This window comes from Orbicella franksi, chromosome 5 (genome assembly GCF_964199315.1).
Source record: "Orbicella franksi chromosome 5, jaOrbFran1.1, whole genome shotgun sequence".
In the NCBI taxonomy this organism is placed as follows: domain Eukaryota; kingdom Metazoa; phylum Cnidaria; class Anthozoa; order Scleractinia; family Merulinidae; genus Orbicella; species Orbicella franksi.
Window position 1 is genome coordinate 32460530 of NC_138149.1, and position 17994 is coordinate 32478523.

The 17994-nt window shown below is 38.1% G+C and overlaps 1 protein-coding gene across 1 annotated transcript; it reads left to right on the forward strand.

Moving 5' to 3' along the window:
• The first annotated feature begins 446 nt into the window (after window positions 1-446).
• LOC145488292 (serine/threonine-protein kinase tousled-like 2) lies at window positions 447-17533 on the forward strand. Its single transcript, XM_081467123.1, has 28 exons — window positions 447-928; window positions 1048-1160; window positions 2255-2323; window positions 2910-2985; window positions 3170-3228; window positions 3639-3698; window positions 4113-4238; window positions 4500-4526; window positions 4644-4718; window positions 5199-5237; window positions 5745-5816; window positions 6325-6401; window positions 7250-7309; window positions 7524-7612; window positions 7952-8024; window positions 8405-8471; window positions 9394-9491; window positions 10247-10328; window positions 10746-10837; window positions 11463-11508; window positions 11638-11681; window positions 11832-11913; window positions 12382-12402; window positions 12976-13042; window positions 13447-13634; window positions 14595-14648; window positions 14916-15023; window positions 15393-17533. The coding sequence occupies exons 1-28, from the start codon at window positions 832-834 to the stop codon at window positions 15522-15524; spliced, it is 2193 nt and encodes a 730-aa protein (XP_081323249.1). The 5' UTR covers window positions 447-831; the 3' UTR covers window positions 15525-17533.
• The last annotated feature ends 461 nt before the right edge of the window (window positions 17534-17994 follow it).

Consider the following 17994-nt stretch of genomic DNA (forward strand, 5'->3'; position numbering starts at 1 on the left):
CCTTATGCAATTGTTTTGAAAATGTACTTATGGGTTAATATGTGACCGGTCAAAATTTGTTAGGAGCCTTTGTTTGTTTAAATGCACTACATCGGCTTTCTTAACTGGATAACTGGATTATTAAATGAACTCATTTTGTTCTTTAGTTTTTTGACCCGTTGAGTGATGCCTTTAACCATTTTGCCTTGGTCTTAACTATTCCCTTTTCCATTCTGACAATGCTGTAGCACAGCAATATCCATTTCAGCTCTTTGTATAGTTTTTCTCTTCCTTTTCTCTTTTCATTTTTGGATCCATTTCCTTCTCCAAGCCATTGTCAAGCCTATACAATAAAATTTATTCAAGAGAACCTCTCCCCTACTGGCCTTTTGATTCAGCTGTTTTTTAGGTCTCATTTTGTATTCATTACAATTCAAAGACTACATCCCAGTTGTTTTAATAAGTCCTTTATTATGGTAAAAGGTGAAACACCCTACGAACCTTAAATTTCTTAACTGTTGCCGAGGAGAGAAAAGATAGAGAGGGCATCTTATTTTAGTGCCAGTTTGTGAATAACGCAGAATTATCCGTCGCACAGTACAAATTAGTGTAGCTAATCGCCATCTGCCTCATCCTCAGGCTAGCCAACTGTATTTCAGTTCCTTCCCCATTGGTGCACATTCCTCTGTACTACCCTCTGATACCGATTAGGCTTGGTAGCCAGGCCTCTGTTCAAGTGTCTTTCGGTGCCTCGAGGGAGATCCACAACACAAATGATGAATTCGTAGCCAAATTCGAACTATCACACCATGATTTTTGTTCGTCTTTGTACATTGAATAGTAGTCTGAAGTATGGATGAGCCTTGCGGCCCTGAAATAGCTAGCCCTGGGTTTCAGTTGCAGCTCGAACACAGCACGACTTCCTCGCAGATGAGTCAGAAAAATTCAAGTGAGTGCGGTGTTAAACTCGTGTGCTCAGGGAACTACACGTATTTCTTGGTTGTGATCAATTTGAGAGCAGGAAATGCTAGAAGCCTTTGCATTCTTATGTTCGATATTTCCTTTTAGTGGCAACAGCCAGTGAAGCGCGGAACGTTGAGGGCGAAATCCATTTTTCGCGGCTTGAAGCTTTGGACCCGCAAAAGCGAGAGTTGTTGGAAGCAAGATTCTCCACTCCACGGGTTTGTGCAGAATTCACGTATTAATATGCGACTTCCGATATTGTGTTTACTAGTAATCAATCAAATATGTTGGGCGGTCATTTTTAATTTAGCTAAAATCTCCAGTTTTTAACAAATTTATTTGCCGTTTTCAAACTATTAATTAAAGTGTAAAACTCAATTTTGTCTCAACTTAGCAGACCTTGCAGTCATTATATGTAAATTTTATACGCTTATTTATTAGTTTATATATCGTGGGTGTGAGAGGCAAAGAAGGTCTTGATTACTCATGACCAACGATTGTTAATTTATCTCTTTGTTGATCTTGTCTAAAAGATCCTTACAGAAAACCATTTTCAAAAAAACTCAATTTTTTCAGGGGATTGTCAGGGGTGTGTTCATTGATCCAGGTCAGGATCAGTGATTCAAGATCACTTGGATCATGGTGCATCAAAAGGAGCCAATTGAACCCTCGACCACCCTCAGAGTGGAGTCATCGACCCTTTTGATGCACCATGATCCAAGTGATCTTGGATCACTCATCCTGATCCAGGTCATCCCTGTTAAGGAATGTACACAAAAAGAACAAAGAATCTCATTTAGAAAAAAGCTTTGATAAGAATCTGTATTCAAAGTAACAAATTGACATCAGTTTTTCATGCATATCTGTCCTGTCATTGATCATGAATTTTGTCATAATAATGTCAAAGTAGCTGTGGATCCACGAGGCGATAGCCAAGTAGATCTGCAGACTACTTTGTCAATAACAGGACAGAGGCATGAAAAATGGACACCAATTTGTTTTTTACAATAACAAACTATTTGAGTGTCTGCTCTTGCTCGTTGCTACATCGCATAAATTATAAATTCATGTGTCTGTTCGCTTATTGACAATGAAAATTAGCCAATGAACACGCAAGAATTGTTGCAGTTATCGTAAAATCATATGGTGCACCTCTTCTGCAAACCATATATAGGGACTATTACAGTCAATAACACTCAAGGCTGCTGTAGATTTTATTATTTATCTATACTGTATTCTTGTTGTTGGTACGGTTTAGTTTAATTCCTTGCATGAAAGATTACCATTCTTTATTTTTGATATTTTCTTTTAGAGTATCAATCAAGATTCTCAACAGAGCAATGCCAGTATCTCCTCTGTGGGAAGTGATAAAGAATTTGAGGTATCAATTGAAAGTATTCAAAGCATTTCAAATTTCACTTTCATAACACACTAACTTGCCTAAAACTCTGGACAAACAGTAGAGAATTTTGTACAACACTTCTCACTCATGTGTCCACTCCTGAAATTGTTGGATACAGTTCTGCAGATGTAGAAAGAGATTCTTCTGCATGCGAACCAATTTCAGTTATGGAGAACTCACTCAATACCCAATCCTCTTCATGCCCTTGGGCTTGTACAGTCACTACCAGAGACCACTGCTGCCTGCCTTTCACTTTCCTCATTAGCTCTTCCAGGTCAGCTCACTCTGTCTGCCCTCATCTCTTTGTCTGCCGTTCATCGCCAGGTGGGATGGAGAACAGAAGGACAAAATTAATTTTGTCCACCAATGGGGCCAGCACATGTAGCTACCAACTTCGTATGAAGAGGCCATCTGTCACTTACATGTTAGCCCAGATTGATATGAATGTCATTGGTTTGTACTGGATTTGAACCATTCCCTCACATCTCCTCCTGCTTATCAGACTGGCACTCTCCTTGCTGAGGTAACAAACTAGTTTTTTTTTCTTTTTTGTTTTGTTTCACAGAGCACTACACCTGGCCAGAGAACAGAGAAGCATTCTGGAAGGAAACGAAAAGCAGCTGTGGATGGAGACTCTCCTGGTAAAGAACTTTACATCCTTTAACCACAAAAAAGAAGATGGCGACAAAATTCTGAAATCGATTAATAAAAATGATAATTAGACACCACAGAAAAGTAGCAAATGTAGTTACATGTCAGTGATAGCTTCCATTGAAATGGTCACCTGTTAAGAGTTTGAAATGTGGAGTTGCTTTTCTTTTGAAGGTATTCTCAGTAAAAGTGGACGCTCAGAAGCAAGCAATAAAATCACTGAGTATTTCAAGGTATTTTGTATTGTATGTTTTTGTTCTATAAGAATATGACATGTTTCTTTTGTGGCAAGGATGACGTAGTGGTAATAGAGCGCTGACCTCCCACTGATATGGCCCACTAGCATGTTAATCCTGGATCTAGGGTCACAGGGCAAGTGGTTGAATTTGTTGTTGATTCTCACTTTGCCCTGAGGGTTTCTCTCTGAGAACTTCTCTTATTAAATTTCTTTCTCCACGAAAACCAATATTCCAAATACCAGTTTGACCCAGAAACAGTGTCAGGACGAAGATGCGGAATGTGCCACTGCCAAATTCCAATCTATTTATCTATATTTTTTTATTTATTTACTTTGACATAATTAATTTATTTTATCTAATAAGTCTATAGATACATAAGCTAATATTTTTGTCGCTTATCACAGAATGAAAGTTCCCCTGCACGTCGAAGTCCACAGAATCTCTTACCATCATTTACATCTCAGGTACATGTATTTTTTAATTTTATTTCTCTTCACACTGTTTGGAATACTGTAATGTAGTGCTTACGTAAGCTTAATTAATTAATTAATTAATTGCCAGATTGCTTGCCTTCACCTTTGCCCATCATACCAGTTAGCAGGGAAAGTTGACTAACCCACCCACAGAAAAATCTAATTGGCAGTCCTTGACAAGTGGAGAGGATGTTTTTCTAGCCACTTTAATGCTGTTTTTCACAATGCAATGTAGCTCAGAGCAAGAGCTTTTGTTTTGCTGACTTTCTCCAAGAGAGGGCAACCATTGTGCATCCTAGGACTCTTCTAATTAACACCAGTAACTTAAATCGTAAACTGTGATTGCTTGTTAAGTGTAGCTCAGTTCTGGTTATTAAGTGAAATTCGGAACTCTTCTACTTTCAGTTCCAAGCAGATAGTAGCTCTACATTGCCCTGTCCATTAAAAATCAAAGCTTGTCCACCTGAATCTGAGTCAGACGGATCTGATGGGATTGATTCTGCTGGAATATTTGTTCACGAATCAACACAGGTTTGTTTCCCAGGCTGCACAATTCATTTTCAAGATTCTCAAATAGATGTACATTAATTAATGATAACATGTATCAGGGGAAACCTATCTCTTGTACCACATGATTGCTTATGGCCTTCTGATTTCATGACGAGAAGGTATGTCCCAGGTGTGTAGTGGATTGAAAACGGACACTACTGCACTAAAGTCAAACCTTTCAATGTGTTTTGTTTTTTATGACAAATAATTAATTCAATTTGTCTTCTGTCTTATTTTTTACAGACAATCCTGACAACTGACAGCCTAAGGGTATAAACTCTACTAGAATTGAATATTTCTCTTGATCAACTGTAATGAGATTCAGAACCAATAAAATTTGCATGTAAACTAAACCTAAATATTAATTTCTTAAATTATTGTGAACAGGAAATGGAGACATTCTTTTCATCAGGAGTGGCTTCTTCCCAAGAAAAGGAAAGCAAGATTGAAGATCTTGAAAGGGTAATATGAATCATAGTCTATCAATACAAACAATAAATGAATTAATTAAGCGACGTTACAAGATTAAATAATGTAGATAGAAAAAAAAAGCCCCTAGTATGCAAATGAAGACGATCTATAAACAAGGGGACAGTAAAAGAGATATTTAATAGCCAGATATTTCAAATAAAATTCATCTTAAGGTTTTGGCATTGTTTTGCAATTTTAGTCCTTAAAAAACACATGATTGTACATACAGTACACAATTATGTCAGTTTGACCCTTTTACCATCAATATTACCAGTAATTTTAGTTAGCAATCAACATTTTTTCCATTTTTCATGTAATACTAGTACAACAATAGATGTACATACAATATACATGTACATGTGTATAGATTTGACACTTATTAGCAAACACATTTATTTATCAATTCCTTGGTAATTTAAGCTACTAAATATTACCTGTGTTGGTTTTTTCTGTTTTTAAAATTTCCTAAAGCTTGTTGAGGACTACAAAAACCAGCTTGATATTCAACAGGTACTCAGTTTTAAATGACGTTGTTGTTCCAGAAAATATTCATACCCCTCCCATAGAGGGATTTTTGGTTTGAAACCCCTCCCCCCCCCCCTCACGTACAGCAACATCCCCCCTTTTTCTTTCAAAAAGTTCTTGGCTCTTGAGATCTCCCTTTCCCCTAGAATTTCCAAAACTGACCCTCCTCGCATTGGGGGTATGGATATTTTCTGGAGCCACACAATGTTTGAACCTAGCAAGATTTTATTATGACAAATGAGATCCTTTAAACTGTACACTCAGTTCATCTGGCATGCAAAGAAGAGAAGAAGAGAGATATGTTAGATGATTATATGTAAACCCAAAACCCTAATTAAGGAGTTGCTTATCCCTCTTGTGTGTTCTACTATCTGATTGGTTGCAGAATAATAACCTGTCAAAATTAAATCAATGTGTCGACCCCCACATGTACTGTGGATGATCAGTTCTTGAACCCAAAATTAAAATCGCTTGTATTTTCTAACCCTGTAGAAAGCTGCTGCTAAGGCAAAAGAAAGTCTGGAGAAGTGTTTAGCTATCAACAAGAAACTGCTTATTACTGCTGTAAGTACCTGTGTAAGTCTGGACAAAAAATCCTGGCCAATGAGCTAAACGTAGACCTCTTGATATGGAGTACAACATGCTTATAGCATTTAAACCTAACCATTAACCAACCATGAGGCTAGTGTACTTCCTGGAGGATAACTTAAATTTGTGATCAAGAGAGAGACAGGGTTACTGCTGTTACAGCCATAACAGACAAACAGACAGAGACAAACAGACAGACAGACAGACAGACAGAAACACCAATGTGAAGTTAATGGTTTAAACATAGGAGTATTTAGCTCTTTGTCTTGCGTGATCATGTGGGTGAGGGTAGTTCTAAAAAGGACTGTTCTTGGTGACCAACATTTCAACAACCTGAATGGAATTCTTGTCTGTTATGTGAAACATCAGTAACCCTAATTAGGACAATCATACATAAATGGACTAAAAAAAAGTTACCTGCATCAACTTATTCTGATTTCTTTAAAGAATTATATACCCATGGCAATTTTTTTTTTTTAAACAGTCCACCCTCGAAAAGAAAGCCGGCAGAGAAACTTGCATGAAGAACAGATTACGACTGGGTCAGTTTGTCCCTGTCAGGTAAATGTTACTGTTGATTTCTGACAGACCAGATTTACATTGAAGTGGATTTCATCTCTCTGTAATTTGCAAAGTTGGCAAGTGTCCCAAAAATGTAGGATGTACAGAAATTTTATGTTGTTTGATTATGACACTGTTGTTATTCCGGACGTACTATACTCTTCTGTACCCTTCTGTACCCAGGGTTCGTACAGGTCCTGGAAAACCTGGAAAGTCCTGGAATTTTACTGTGCATTTTCCAGGACTGGAAAGTCCTGGAAAAGGGCTACTGGTCCTGGAAAGTGTTGGAAATCTGTTAAACTCAAGTAAAAAAATATGAAATGTATGGCACACAGCAAGGAGAATTAAAATTGAGATCTTGGGAGTGAAAGGGTTAATGTAAATTTTAGAGTCCTGGAAAAATCAATCTGAGTCCTGGGAAAGTCCTGGAAAAGTCCTGGAAATTTGTTTCTGAAAAAGGGTACAAACCCTGTGTACCCCTCTGTACAGGTTTTCAGTTTAATAGTGTCCAGGCACCCTGTGGATGCCCACTTCTTGTCAAGAAAATTTATATGAATAGTAATTGCTGGATTTAAAGTATTGTTACTTGTTGGCAAATTTGGACCAACCACTTTGCATTCAAAACTGGTGGAGAAATACACAGGTATGGCTAAATTTTGCCCCAGAGCTCTTCAAGAGGGTGGTATCTTAGGCTCCATAGAAAATTTTTGATGTCCACTTATCATCAGTGATGCACATTTTGTGAAGACTGAGAAGTTTCAGATAGATTTCAAGTATGACTGTTGGTCTGCTGACAAAGCAAATGTTTTTAATTCTAAATGTTCCTTTTTAAAAATTTCTTTACATAGACAAGGAGTGTCATTTGTAGAGACATGGGTAGATGGACATGCCTTCAAAGAGCTGGCAGGGTAATTCTCTGATTTAATTGATGGTTTATTTTATTACATACTAAATACACATGTACGTAGCTCTGTGCATGGATTGCTGACCTTCAGTACACATATGTTGCCTTAGAGATAAAATTATTTCCTGATGTCAGTCACTCACTAGCACCCCTTAATTATCTTTTACTGATTGCTGGCAGGAAAATAGCTGACGTAACAACAGCAATCTTATTTTCAGGCAACAAGAAAGAATAAATCAGCAAAGGGAGGAATTAGAAAAACAGAAGAAAGCCTTGGCAAAGAAAAAGCCGCCTTCTAATACCACAAGTCAGTTTTAGATTGTCGATTTTGTAGATACTTATATCCAACTTCTTTTTATTGAATGTGCAGTTCCAGAAAATATCCATATTCCCCCCACAGAAGGGATTGGAATTTCCTGGGGGGTGGGGGGTTCTGGAAGACCAAAAAAATTTTATGAAATGTATGAAGCTTAACTGGAATTTCCAGAGGGGTGGGGAGGTGCTAGAAAAAATCCCTTCCGTGGGGGAGGTATGGATATTTTCTGGAACTAAACAATGCTGGATATTGTTGTTTTGTATTTTTAATTAAAATTTTAATTCTTTAGTCGCTGTTTTTGTCAAAATTAACACTGCTTTTCATTTCCAGATGTGAAAGAAAAAAGACTTTCAAAGACGTCCAGTTCAGATAGTGATCAGTTTGCAAGGCCAACATCACCAGTGTAAGTAGATGAATGGTGTACAGTGTACCTAAAACATCTCAGTGCACAAAGAAAGTCCTGTCCGATAGCCCAGGGTTAGAGGATTATCCATCCTGGCTAATGAATTCTGGCTGTCACACTGTAGTGGATTCTGGCCATCAAACCGATGACAAGACACTTCACTTGTACAATGGACAAGTGAAGTTTTGTGGGAAAATGTTTGAGGAAATTCAGATTACAGATGAAGTAATGTCAGAGAAAAACTTTTTTGAGGGCTAGTGAGAATGATTTTCAGACTAGTACACTATAGTTGCAAATCATGTTATCTAACCTTAATACCGGAAGTATTTTCTCTCAGCGTCTAATTACTATTGTTGATCCGATTTTGTTCTTGTTGATAGGCTTTCACCAATGGAGTACCATGAGAGAGAGGAAATTTTAAAACTCAGAGCTATGGCACTTAAAAAGGTAATTAAATTCTATGTGTAGTGACAAGACTGCTACAATAAAATATGAATAACCTACTGAAAGAACCATCTTAAATCACCACTCTGCAGTAAAGGCTTAGCTGGACTGACATTTAAACACCAATTTCAGTGTATGGTAACAGGGCTTGAAAAAAGTGCCGTCTTGTGGTCCGGGACAAGGAGATTCTCCTTCTGAGCAGGTACCTTTTCCCTCTCACTTACACAATGGGAAACTGGGATCTTGCAAGTCATCTGCTAACTAAATCATTAAAAGAACAAACTAAGACTTGCCCAGGGCAAGTAATATTTGAGAGATGCTTGTCCTAAGGGCAAGCTAGAATTCAAGTTTTTTGGGGGGCCCTGTGATACCTATCTGTAAATAGATTAAATTACGGAAAACCAGCATGGCTTGAATTGCTTGTGAAGGTAGCTTTACTTTGCTAGTTGTTTTTCATGAGCCCAGACACCATGCTAGATAAATTGCACTTGTTAATCAACTGAAATGTTGCCCTGTCTTTACAGACAAGTCACATGATCAGTGTTCATGTATGTAACAAGGTCTTTTTCGTGGTCCTTGGGAAGCTGTACTTGTGCAAACAGTTGTCATTTCTTTAGTGATAATATTCTTTCACATGCGTGTATTTTTTTTTCTTATTATCTTAAATCTTAATGCCTAAGTTGTCCACCTGTTTTAACCCCTCCACATGATATCTTGGCTAACAACAATTCATTAACTTTAGAGCTTACCATATATTATCAATAAACAAGTCATTTTATTTTTGCTCTACATACATGTATATTAAAGAGATTCTTGAGGACTGGGTCCCAGATGATTGTTGTTTTTTTTTAAATGATGCTGCCAATAGATTACCATTTCTTTTTCATGTAATGCAATGTTGGCTTTTTGACATTATTCTCACCAGGAAGAGACAGATCTTCAAATGGAGTTAGAAAAACTGGATAGAGAAAGGAACCTCCATATACGAGAGTCAAAAAGAATACACAATGAAGATAATTCAAAGTAAGTGCTCAACCCTTTCAGTTCCAACTTCAAAATGGGGATTCTCGTTACTGATATCCATACAGTTCTTTCTTATGTCAGTTCAGAGAATTTGGCAGTACATCAAGACAATATAACTTAGTTGATGATTTTCCATAGTCTCCTCATTTGTTTGCTCGATAATGTATTAGTATTGAAATGAGAAATTAGAGATTGATCACTACTGGGATTTTAGAAAGGGTTATCAAGTAATCACTCTTGATATACCTGTGTTCCTGTCTTGAGGTAATCTGCATTCCTGTGTCTATAGTTCTCTGTATGCACTGCAGACCTACAGGATTTGTCTGTTTAGCAAAATTCTGGAGCCTCTGCAGTCTTTCTTTTGGCTTATTATGTATTTCTCCGGAAGGATTGTGTGACAAGACAAAAGAATGTCTTGTAGGAGGTTACAAATTTCCTTTGAAACATCCGAGGGGTTTCATTAACGTTTTCAGCAGGAAGACAACTGGTCAGCAGCCAAGCAAAACGCTTCTCTGAAAAACAATATTCCTTTAGCTAGGTGGTCAAACCAGGCAGGCAAAATCATCCTCACGGCCAGTCCATTTGGTGCTCAGCCCTTATTGGAACCTGCCATCTGCAATGTTTCTAAAGTGCTTAGTATATTAACTTTGATTTCTGGCAACCAAAACTAAAGTACAAGTTGACAGTAATTACAAGTACTTTTCATTGCTGTCATAATTCCCTCATTGATCTATTCTAACACTTTATTTCTGCAGATTTAAGGATCATCCAACTCTAAACAGTAGATACTTATTGCTAAATTTATTAGGTAAAGGAGGCTTCAGTGAAGTTTATAAGGTGAGATTGTTGAAAAAGTTATTTTTAAGAGTGCTTTAACTTAATTTTCGGTACTTAATGTAAGATACTCTCTTGCCTGGTAAATGTGAGGTATAGATAGTTATTCTCTGAGGAAGTGTATTTCCTCAGCTTTGTCCTGACTTGAAGTAGCTTACTGTATACTTGTTGGATCAAATGAAATGGAGATATAAGGACTCTGTAGGTGACTTTCGCACAGGTTGTCGAAACGTCAGTCACCAACAACAGTTCTTTTCAGAAGTATACCCTTACCCAGGCGATCATTTTATAGAACTACTGGATTTATTGTTTGACTGTGAAGATACTGGATTTATTGTTTGACTGTGAAGATACTGGATTTATTGTTTAACTGTGAAGATACTAGATCTATTGTTTGACTTTCATTGGTGTTTTTTTCAGGGATATGATCTCAAGGAACACAGATATGTCGCCTGCAAAATACATCAATTATTTAATGACTGGAAAGAAGATAAGAAAACAAACTATATTAAGTAAGTCTGTCTGCTATGGAACTTGGCTGAATTGTGTTGTCTGATGTAGTCTTTGGGTTGGAAGTTAAGCCTGTTTTATTGTCTGTAGTGTATCATTATAGAGTTCGTATGGGTCATGGAAAACCTGGAAAGTCGGAATTTTTAATTTCATTTTCCAGGCCTGGAAAGTCTTGAAATGGAAGTGTGGGTCATGGAAAGTCATGGAAAGTCATGGAAAAGTAGTGTACTTTCTGAGAATAAAAAGGAAAAATGATCAGACGAGTCAGAAAACCGGTTTTAATTCCTGTAAAATTGAAACACTAGCACGCATTCTATGCATCATGATGTGGGAAATAACCTTACATAACAGATTGTTTTGACAATACTTTGAGAACAACTACTTAGCATAGGTCGTGATAAACTCGTAAAGGTCATGGAAAGTCATGGAGTTTTAAAACCTCAAGAAACGTACTAACCTTGATCGATAAATATTGTTAACAAAACTGTAAATTTAACTCCTTAGTTTATGATTTCTTTTTTCCCTTATTATATATTTACTCATCAAAGTCTAATCCTGACTTGTTTCATAATGACTCATGAGGTGTTTCACTGAACCTGACACACGCTTCTTTTATCACATTTGCAGACACGCGTTACGAGAGTACAATATTCATAAGTCACTAGATCATCCAGTAAGTTGATACAATTAATGTCTTGCTTCAAAGTTTGGTTGATTTTTAATTAGCATTATTCCATTCTTGCCGTGTCGGACCATCAAACGTCAAGCCTTAGCTCTGCGTATGTTTGTTTTTCTTTTCTAGAGGATTGTTCGCCTTTATGATGTCTTTGAGATTGGTCAACACTCGTAAGTTATCGATGTAGTGATGTTGTAATAATTGTAATGTTTTAGTGTAATAATTGTAATAATTAGCATAAATTTACTTCAATTGACTTTTTTGCCAGGGAGTATTTAGTTTTCACAGTCGTTCTTGAGTTGTTTTGTCAATATCTTTAGGTTCTGTACTGTTCTTGAATACTGTGATGGCAATGACTTGGATTTCTTGTTGAAACAACATAAAACAGTGCCAGAAAGAGAAGTAAGTTTTACGCCTTGAGGATTGTCTGGATTTTGATGTTATCCAGTCAGCATAAACTGAAAAGTGGCTGAAAAACACTATTACACTCCACACTGTTCCACCGACAAGCTAACAACCCATCTGCCGAAGAGTGAAACTTGCCTTTATAAGAGTTCAGTCATGGTATTTCCAGTAATTTTGGCCACGTTCAAAATTGCCTTTAAATTAAAGGAAACCTGAAAATAGTAGCTTACTAAGATAGAAAAACACCAAAGAGATAATAATAAACCATTAAGGAACAAGGATGGAGAAGATTAACACGGATTACAAACGACGAACTGTAGGCTAAAAGATGTGCAAACCGTGACGTAGTTCCTTAAAGAATGAGTACAATTTCTGCTAGGCTTTGAGCGGCAATTATTGGAATTAAATGCCACATATCTTAATTACTTACAGTATGTACACCCTCTCCTTTTTTCCTCTTGACAGGCGAAGTCTATCGTTATGCAGGTATATGTTCGTATTTTTGTTTCTCTCACTCCCTGCTGTTTGTTTGTCTTGTCTTTCGTAATCGCGAAATTTAATCGTAGAGAGAAGGAAACAAACGCGCTTTTGTAGTTTTCATGCAGTATCTATTCGCACAGATTTTACATCTAAGTGCAAAACTGTGGAATTCCTTCCCAGAGGCCTTGAGAAGTTGTAACAAGATAAATGATTCAAGAGGAACATTCTTAGTTTTATCATTTTTTTAACAGTATGTACTTTCAATTGATATTTATTGTAATTTTAAATTTTCATGATTATTGTATTTCAAATTTTAACAATTTTGGTATTTAAATAAAGGCTATATAAAGTTTTTGTCTGGCTGGCTGGCTGGCTGGCTGTCTGTCTGTCTGTCTGTCTGTCGGTCGGTCTGCACATTGTATACAAAATTTTTTTTTCTCATATAAACCTTGTTAAGCGGTGTAAGGAATAAGTATGATCTTTCTGGAAGAAGCCGGAAATCACCTTTCTGCGTATGCTCGTATCAGCGACTGAAACGAAGAAGCTTTTTCTCATCAGCTTTCGTCTTACTGTTTGCAGACCGTGAGTGCCCTCAAGTATTTGAACGAAATAAAACCACCAGTCATTCACTACGATTTAAAGCCAGGTAAGTGATATTCTTTGTAGCGCCGGACTGCGGCAGCGCTTGTCAGATCAAAGGACCTGAGTTATTTCGGCCACGTACAAAATTAGCTTTAAATTGAAGGAAACCTGAAAATAGTAGTTATCTAAGATAGAAAAACACCAAAGAGATAATATTAAATCATAAAGGACCAAGGATGGTTAAGGATGGAGAAGATTAACACGGATTACAAACGACAAACTTGAAAAATTTAGGCTAAACTTTTCAAGATGTGCAAACCTTGACCTAGCTCCTTCCAATGTCACAATGCATAGCTTGGCGGCCATTGAGAATGACTTATTTTGTACCGATGAGTCCGTTGAGTGTAGGCACCGAGAGGCCAGATTATCGAAACTTTGTTAAAAGTGTTCATATGTCTTGCTGCACAGGTAACATTCTCCTAGTGGGCACAGGTGCACTCAGTGGGGAGGTGAAGGTCACAGATTTTGGTCTCAGTAAAGTCATGGATAGTAGTGACGACAGTATGGACCTTACTTCTCAAGGAGCCGGTACTTACTGGTACCTCCCCCCTGAGTGTTTTGTTGTCGGGAAGGAGCCGCCAAAAATATCTTCAAAGGTATTGGAATATCAGTTAGAAAATTTAAATAGAACGTTCTCACTCACGTAGCCAGCAGCCATGCAAATTAATTGGAACAAAAGAAAGTTTTAACATGAGAAAAGAGTTCAACTCCCACAGGATTGGTTTGGTACACGAACATGGCCGCCGTTTCATTGTTTTGGAAGACCAATATGGCTGCCGTGACGTCACGTAAAAACGCTCTGTAGTTCAGGTATTGAGTGTTTAAGCGTTTCCATTGACTGCGTAGTTTTATTGTAGAAAATACGGAACGGAATTAAGCTCAACCATTTCCCTTTAATGATAGCCTCTCGTAGGCGTTCAAGTTACGATCTGGGTAAAAATGAGAATGTGATACCCGTTGGTGTTAAGGCGGGGGTTAACAAGAAGGCCATATTTTTGCTGGGTATTATGGTTTGAATGCAAATATCTCGTTCACGTTTCAAGCAGTGGAAAATCTCTCTGCTCATTTCACATAGCTACGTTTTGGGCTGTTTTGTAAATTTTTTGGTAATTTTTGGGTAGATTTGGGGATAAATAGTTTTTCTCAAAGGATTAGTAAAATTTATGGAAATAGGAAATTTTGAAAATTTGATGTTGTTTTAAAATTAGAATTTGAAGTTAGAAATTGGTAGACGTACACCAAACAGTTCCCACCAACCCGGGGTGCCGTTTTGGGGTAATCAACTGTCTGGTGGTGTTCCAAACCCCTTTTTATCCTTTTAATCCCTCTTTAAACTTCCTAAAATTTCACTTAAATTCATGTGTACCCCCGCCTTAAGTGTTCTATTTTGTTTTTAATTTTTCTGTGGGAAGAATCGATCTGTTTCACTTTTCATTGCATTCAATACATTAGTCAGCAAGAAGGAAAAAAATCGTCTATAATGCCATGTATTGACAATTACTTGTGGACAGTGAAAAACTTGGCGATCAGTAAGATATGAATGGTTTTGTTTTCAGGTAGATGTGTGGTCGGTGGGTGTTATATTTTTTCAAATGCTCTATGGCAAAAAGGTAAGACGAGAGTGACGTGAAATTTAGTACTGTACAACTGATTTTGTTTTGTTGATTTTAGTTGTTATAAAATTTCTTTTACATTTTTTGATAAAAATACAACGTTAACTGTGAAGTAGATGTACAGGGAATCCCGATTGAACGAATTCAAATCATTTATTTGGAGCGCTATTCTACACATTTCAGTGTGAGTACCGGCCTGGTTATGCCGTTATCACGTGTTAAAGACTGCTATGGAGCAAAAGTCTGCAATTTTATTTCTTTCAGCCGTTTGGTCACAACCAGACTCAAGCAGCCATCTTGGAAAATAACACAATTCTAAAGGCGAGAGAGGTGGATTTCCCCGCTAAACCTGCCGTTAGTAACGAGGCAAAGGTTGGTACAGTAGCAAAGAAGATTTAGATATGAAACTAAGCAAACGTTTTGTTGTTGGCGAGATGTCGGGCTTTTCGTTCATGTACTTGGGAACGAGGAGAGCTCGGACGAGTCCAAAAGGAGCAAAGAGATTGCCTTGGTGACGATTACTCGTTCCAATCGAAGATAGCATTCCATAGAACATGTTAGTTTATTATAACACCTCCCCAACCCCACCCCCCTCCCATCCCAAACCAGTTTTAATTTGATTTGGGAAATATGAAAGTAATCTACCGACCGATTAGTCACAAGAGATCGCCGCCGTCACGCTGTACACGACACAGCTTGAGAAATACTAAGCGGTCTTTATTCGTGTTCACCTTTCCGCAGAATTTCATACGTCGTTGCCTTGTCTACCGGAAGGAAGAGCGAGCAGATGTACTGACGTTGTGTGAAGATCCCTATCTTAAGCCACCAGTGAACAGAAAAAACACATCCACTGTTGTCAGCTCCCAGACGTGACGCAACGCAATGTTAGCCTCGATGTAACGCAATGGACGTAACGTTAAGTCGAGCGTGACGTAACGCAAACAGCGATCAGGCCATGTCAGGATTACTTCAATCCTTCGAGGAGTTGGGAATTCAAAGAAGTAAAATCAGGCTACACAAACCTGGTTATACAAAATTGACGAATAGTTGCAGCATAAAGCATGGATGTGAACAGGAAAATGTCCCCATGAAGGGCCACTCGTGAAACTACAAAGCGCAGAAAGTCGTGATAGTACAGATTGGTCAATTCTGTTAATATTTTTTAGAGCTAACCTTGCAAAATGGATGCCAAGGTTTTCGAGGTTTTTGTTTATCTCGACCATAGCGTTTATTGTTCTCTTGTAATGCCAGCCATGTTCAGTTTAGGTAAAAGAGTTACATGCTCAGATTAGCAAGTCTGAGTGTCGAATTACTGTCTGGAATTTTGATTGGTTAACAGTGACAGGGCTTGCTTTAGTACCTTGCTTCTGATTGGTCCGTTTTCTCAGAGTTGATTGAAATTGGATTTGGAAGTAAACTTGAAACACATCCCTTAGGAATTATCTTAATTTCAGGCGAACTAGTTAAGGACTAGTCCATTAGTCATACATGTATCTGTTATGTTCTTTAGATCGCTAAGAACCAACCTCTTTCTCAGGAACTTTTCCCTAAGAACATTGTTTCTGTCTTCTCCAACGACCTCCGTCCTATTTTCCGCTGTTGAGTTGAACGTTCCCGTTGAAGTCGTTTAGTAGTAACTATAGTTAAAATTGAAGGTCATTAGTAATAGGGGATTTGTAACATATCCAGGTGGGAGGGAAGGGTTTACTCTTGCCTTCAACAGGAAGGAAAGTTCTGTGTTGGTCCCAGTCTCTTCTCGGGCGTTATCTTACTCCTCCCACACATGACGAAAATAATAGCTTGCGACCAAGCTTCCGGCGAGGGCGAGAAAAAAATTCAGCTAGCGTAGCGAGCCGACGAGCGCAAAAAAGAATTAGGCGACGGTGTGGGAACAATGGGTTCTGTCCTCGTGTACCGGTTCACAAGAACCGATACAAAAGACCCAACAATGTTCAACAGCTAAACAAAGGTTCGTAAAGAAAGGAGTACAGTGGTTATTCCCTCTGTGTACCGGTACACCAGGACACAACTGAACAATGGCTGCGCCAATCTTAAAGGAGCTACCGTTTGCGCGTCTTGAAAAGTTTAGCCTATATTCTTCAAGTTCGTCGTTAGTAATCCGTGGTAATCTTCTCCATCCTTAACCATCCTTGTTCCTTTATGGTTTATTATCGTCTCCTTGGTTCCTATCTTAGTTAACTACTATTTTCAGGTTTCTTGAATTTGAAGGTAAATTTAAACGTGGCCAAAATTACTGAAACTACATTGACCGAGCTCTTATAAAGACAAGTTTCACTCGTCAACAAACGGGTCTTTAGCTTGTCGGTAGAACAGTGTGGAGTGTAGTAGACTGATTGGCATGGCTACCTCGCCGACGTACGGGTCGACATGTTTCGTTATTGTTTTCCCCTCGACAGATCAAAGCCATACAGTTGTCATGTGGTTGAAACGTCTCCGTAAAGCATTTTAAGCAGTACGTTTATCAAAAGAAATAACAAATTATATGTAAATAAGTAACTTTCTTCACTGTTATTGTAAAAATGACTGGTTGTATCTTAAATTATGAAATGTTTTCAAATGATTTTCTGGGCTTCGATTGTATTCTATTTCATTATAGTTTTCCACCAATGAGCGCGAAATATTCATATATCTTATCAACCAAGGGCGACCGAGACAATGTCGTCCCGAGGACGAACCCAGCGACGCTCGTACAGACAATCATGATTGAGCAATTTGAGTAGTTGATTTAGTCACTATTCCTCTCTACGTGTTTCGCAGCCAACCGAATTCGCAGCTACCGAGTCAGCACCTATCTAAACTCACTATAAACTATCTACTTCGATCGAGTTCCCCCCACCTTTTTCGATCAAGTTTAGTCGATGTCGGTGCGAACTCAGTGGGTGCGAAATCGCTCTTGGGGGCGAAACCTTCAGCTACTATGAAATGCGTAAAGCAATATCATGCAAAGTTGTTCATTATCATTTATGAATGGCTGGTGGCCAATTGAGTCTTTGTTAAGTTATGAGTGGCCAATTTAGTCGTCGTTAAGGCTGATTTCACTGGGGCACAAGCATAAGTAACATACAGGCGCAGTAAGGTGCTGTTAATTTTCCATGGTAACCGCTGGCTAAAATTTCAACAAACAAGCTCTCAACCAGTTGTGGAAGAGAAAACTGCTCCGTCACGTGCACCTGCAGGTGTGACGCACAGCAAGTTATATGGCGTGTTCCTGTTTATGACAACGTGTAGCGAGGCAACCCTCTGTTTAGCCAATCCGCATCCAGAAAAACCCAACAATCGTATCGCTGTTGTTCAGTGAGGTTTTCAATGTTACAAAGACCAG

What these genes read in the sequence shown, in the direction of transcription:
- LOC145488292 (XM_081467123.1), top strand. Translation starts at nt 832, where the DNA reads ATGGATGAGCCTTGCGGCCCTGAAATAGCTAGCCCTGGGTTTCAGTTG. An exon ending in GAGCTATGGCACTTAAAAAG is followed by an intron (nt 8,472 to 9,393) that starts GTAATTAAATTC and finishes TATTCTCACCAG; the next exon opens with GAAGAGACAGATCTTCAAAT. An exon ending in CACAATGAAGATAATTCAAA is followed by an intron (nt 9,492 to 10,246) that starts GTAAGTGCTCAA and finishes TTATTTCTGCAG; the next exon opens with ATTTAAGGATCATCCAACTC.